We start from the raw sequence: 1,918 nt of genomic DNA, 5'->3' as shown, positions 1-1,918 counted from the left end.
TAATCTTGCGATCATTTTTCTAATTTCATAAACAACAGAAGACTGTGTTTTTTCTACATAACTCCTCCCTGACTTTAAAGGTGGATCCGCCCCTGATCGTATATGGTATCATCATATAAACGGATGCTTGGGACACGGGCTTAAAGACCGTTTGACGCTTTTATTTGCATGTTGTGAATGATTTTGTAGAAAATGACCCAGTGGTGGCGCCAGATTCTCGACCTGACCTATCCGATGACTTCGATGTTTAGCGGGCGGGACTTCAATCAAACGATTAAAGGTACTTTGGGAGACACTTACATTGAAGATCTGTGGATACCGTACTTTACTATTACCACCGATATCACGTCGTCGTGCATGCGGATACACACTCATGGTAAGTTGTATTGGTGGTTTGTTTTATGCGATATCAGTGGCGATGCATTAGTCAATTAAAGAAGATGCAATTACTGCGATTAACCGGAAATATTAAGATCGTTAGTTTAATTGGCTAATCCAGTTGAATCTGATGATGGCTAGTGATTGGAGTTCGCCCTATTAGTTGATGTGACGACGCATCGTTAACCAAGGAAGCAGTGTGTTGTCATGCTAATAAGGCGAATTGACTGCTGGCGGATCAAAATACTCAACCAGATGTAGTTAAATTTACTGTTTGATGTAGCTTTTTCAATGTCGCTGCCTTTTCTTAAAATTCACTGTACTTTTAGTTGCATTATTCGTCCAATTTACATCATAAACTTGACTTGTTGTGATTGGTTTACCATATTTGTCTACAACCCTTCGATTAATTGTGCAGTTTTCGGGGTTGAAAACGCCTTGTTCACTATTAATTGCGCGAATGTTGTAAATAATTGTTAAACACTGCTGAATGTTGTTTTGCATGCAGTCCTATTCGCGTAACTGATTTCTCTGGATGCATGTTATAATTAAATCAACTGTACTAATTGCTCGGTTTGCATGTTGATTGTGGTTTTTTTGCTCTTACTTTGCAACTAATGGGAGCAGGGTTGCCAGGTCCGAAAATCGATTTTCGGTAGATAAGCTCGACACTTTTCGGTAGAAAATCGGTAGACTCATTTTTCTTTCATTATTAAAGGCTCCATAAAATGCGCCATTCTCAAAATTTTTAAACTTAAAATTGTGCTCGTTTTTTAGCTTATTTCTCAACTTAATTTTCATTAGATTAACCTGTGAAAATATCCGTTCAACATTGGCTGATGAGTGAGGTAGAATAAGCAGGTTACAAATAAAATTGGTTAAAATAGGAAACATGAATGTATCAGCTCCATATTTCAATATTTGTACTTGGCTCCAAAACTCTTCAATATTTCCAGAAATTTTTTTAATTTCTTCAACATTTCGCAACAGACGTCATTCTGTGTCCAGACCTTGCAATTCACTATCATTTATTAAATTTGGAAATATCATTGCAACATCAGAAATAGATTGTAGGGAACCTGATTTCACTATGGAAGGATCCATGAAACATAATTTTATCATATTTATGATCTATATGGCAGGCTTGATTCATTTTATGTTTGAAAAATAACTCTAAAATACGAGGTGCGCTCAAATAAAATGTCTGGCATTACCAACGTACTTTGATCATGAATGGAAATATGCTATATTATTTTAAGTAATCGACGGAAATTTTTTAAATTTTTGTTTGTTACTTTTCGGTAGAAATCTGCATGGTATCGGTAGATCGGTAGGGTCCTTGATAAATCGGTAGATCTACTGAAAAATCGGTAGACCTGGCATCTCTGAATGGGAGCATTTGTGCCCGTTTGGTTGCCTTAAGTTGTGTGATACTTGCAGTAAATTTAAGCACAGATCACAGAGGTTATAGATTGGAAACTGCCATATACGCCTGCAGAATGCTATTTGTCGCTTATCTCAGCGGCTGCAATGAAAACTA

At 36.8% G+C, this 1,918-nt stretch overlaps 2 protein-coding genes across 11 annotated transcripts in view; one reads left to right on the top strand and one right to left on the bottom strand.

Annotated features, from left to right (window-relative positions):
• LOC109540148 (neuropathy target esterase sws) overlaps positions 1-1,918 on the top strand; it is a 43,783-nt gene that overhangs the window by 7,506 nt on the left and 34,359 nt on the right. For all 7 annotated transcript variants that reach the window (XM_048668663.1, XM_048668666.1, XM_048668665.1 and 4 more), the window contains exon 19: positions 190-376. In XM_048668663.1, coding sequence (XP_048524620.1) covers positions 190-376 — 187 coding nt within the window. The remainder of the gene's footprint in view (positions 1-189; positions 377-1,918) is intronic.
• The window catches only part of LOC109540149 (lachesin), a 49,142-nt gene that overhangs the window by 37,298 nt on the left and 9,926 nt on the right, over positions 1-1,918 (bottom strand). The window lies entirely within an intron of this gene.

The sequence above is a fragment of the Dendroctonus ponderosae genome, unplaced genomic scaffold (genome assembly GCF_020466585.1).
Source record: "Dendroctonus ponderosae isolate FM_Combo_2020 unplaced genomic scaffold, Dpon_F_20191213v2 Dpon_F_20191213_7, whole genome shotgun sequence".
NCBI classification, from domain to species: domain Eukaryota; kingdom Metazoa; phylum Arthropoda; class Insecta; order Coleoptera; family Curculionidae; genus Dendroctonus; species Dendroctonus ponderosae.
This window is presented reverse-complemented; position numbering and strand designations above follow the sequence as displayed.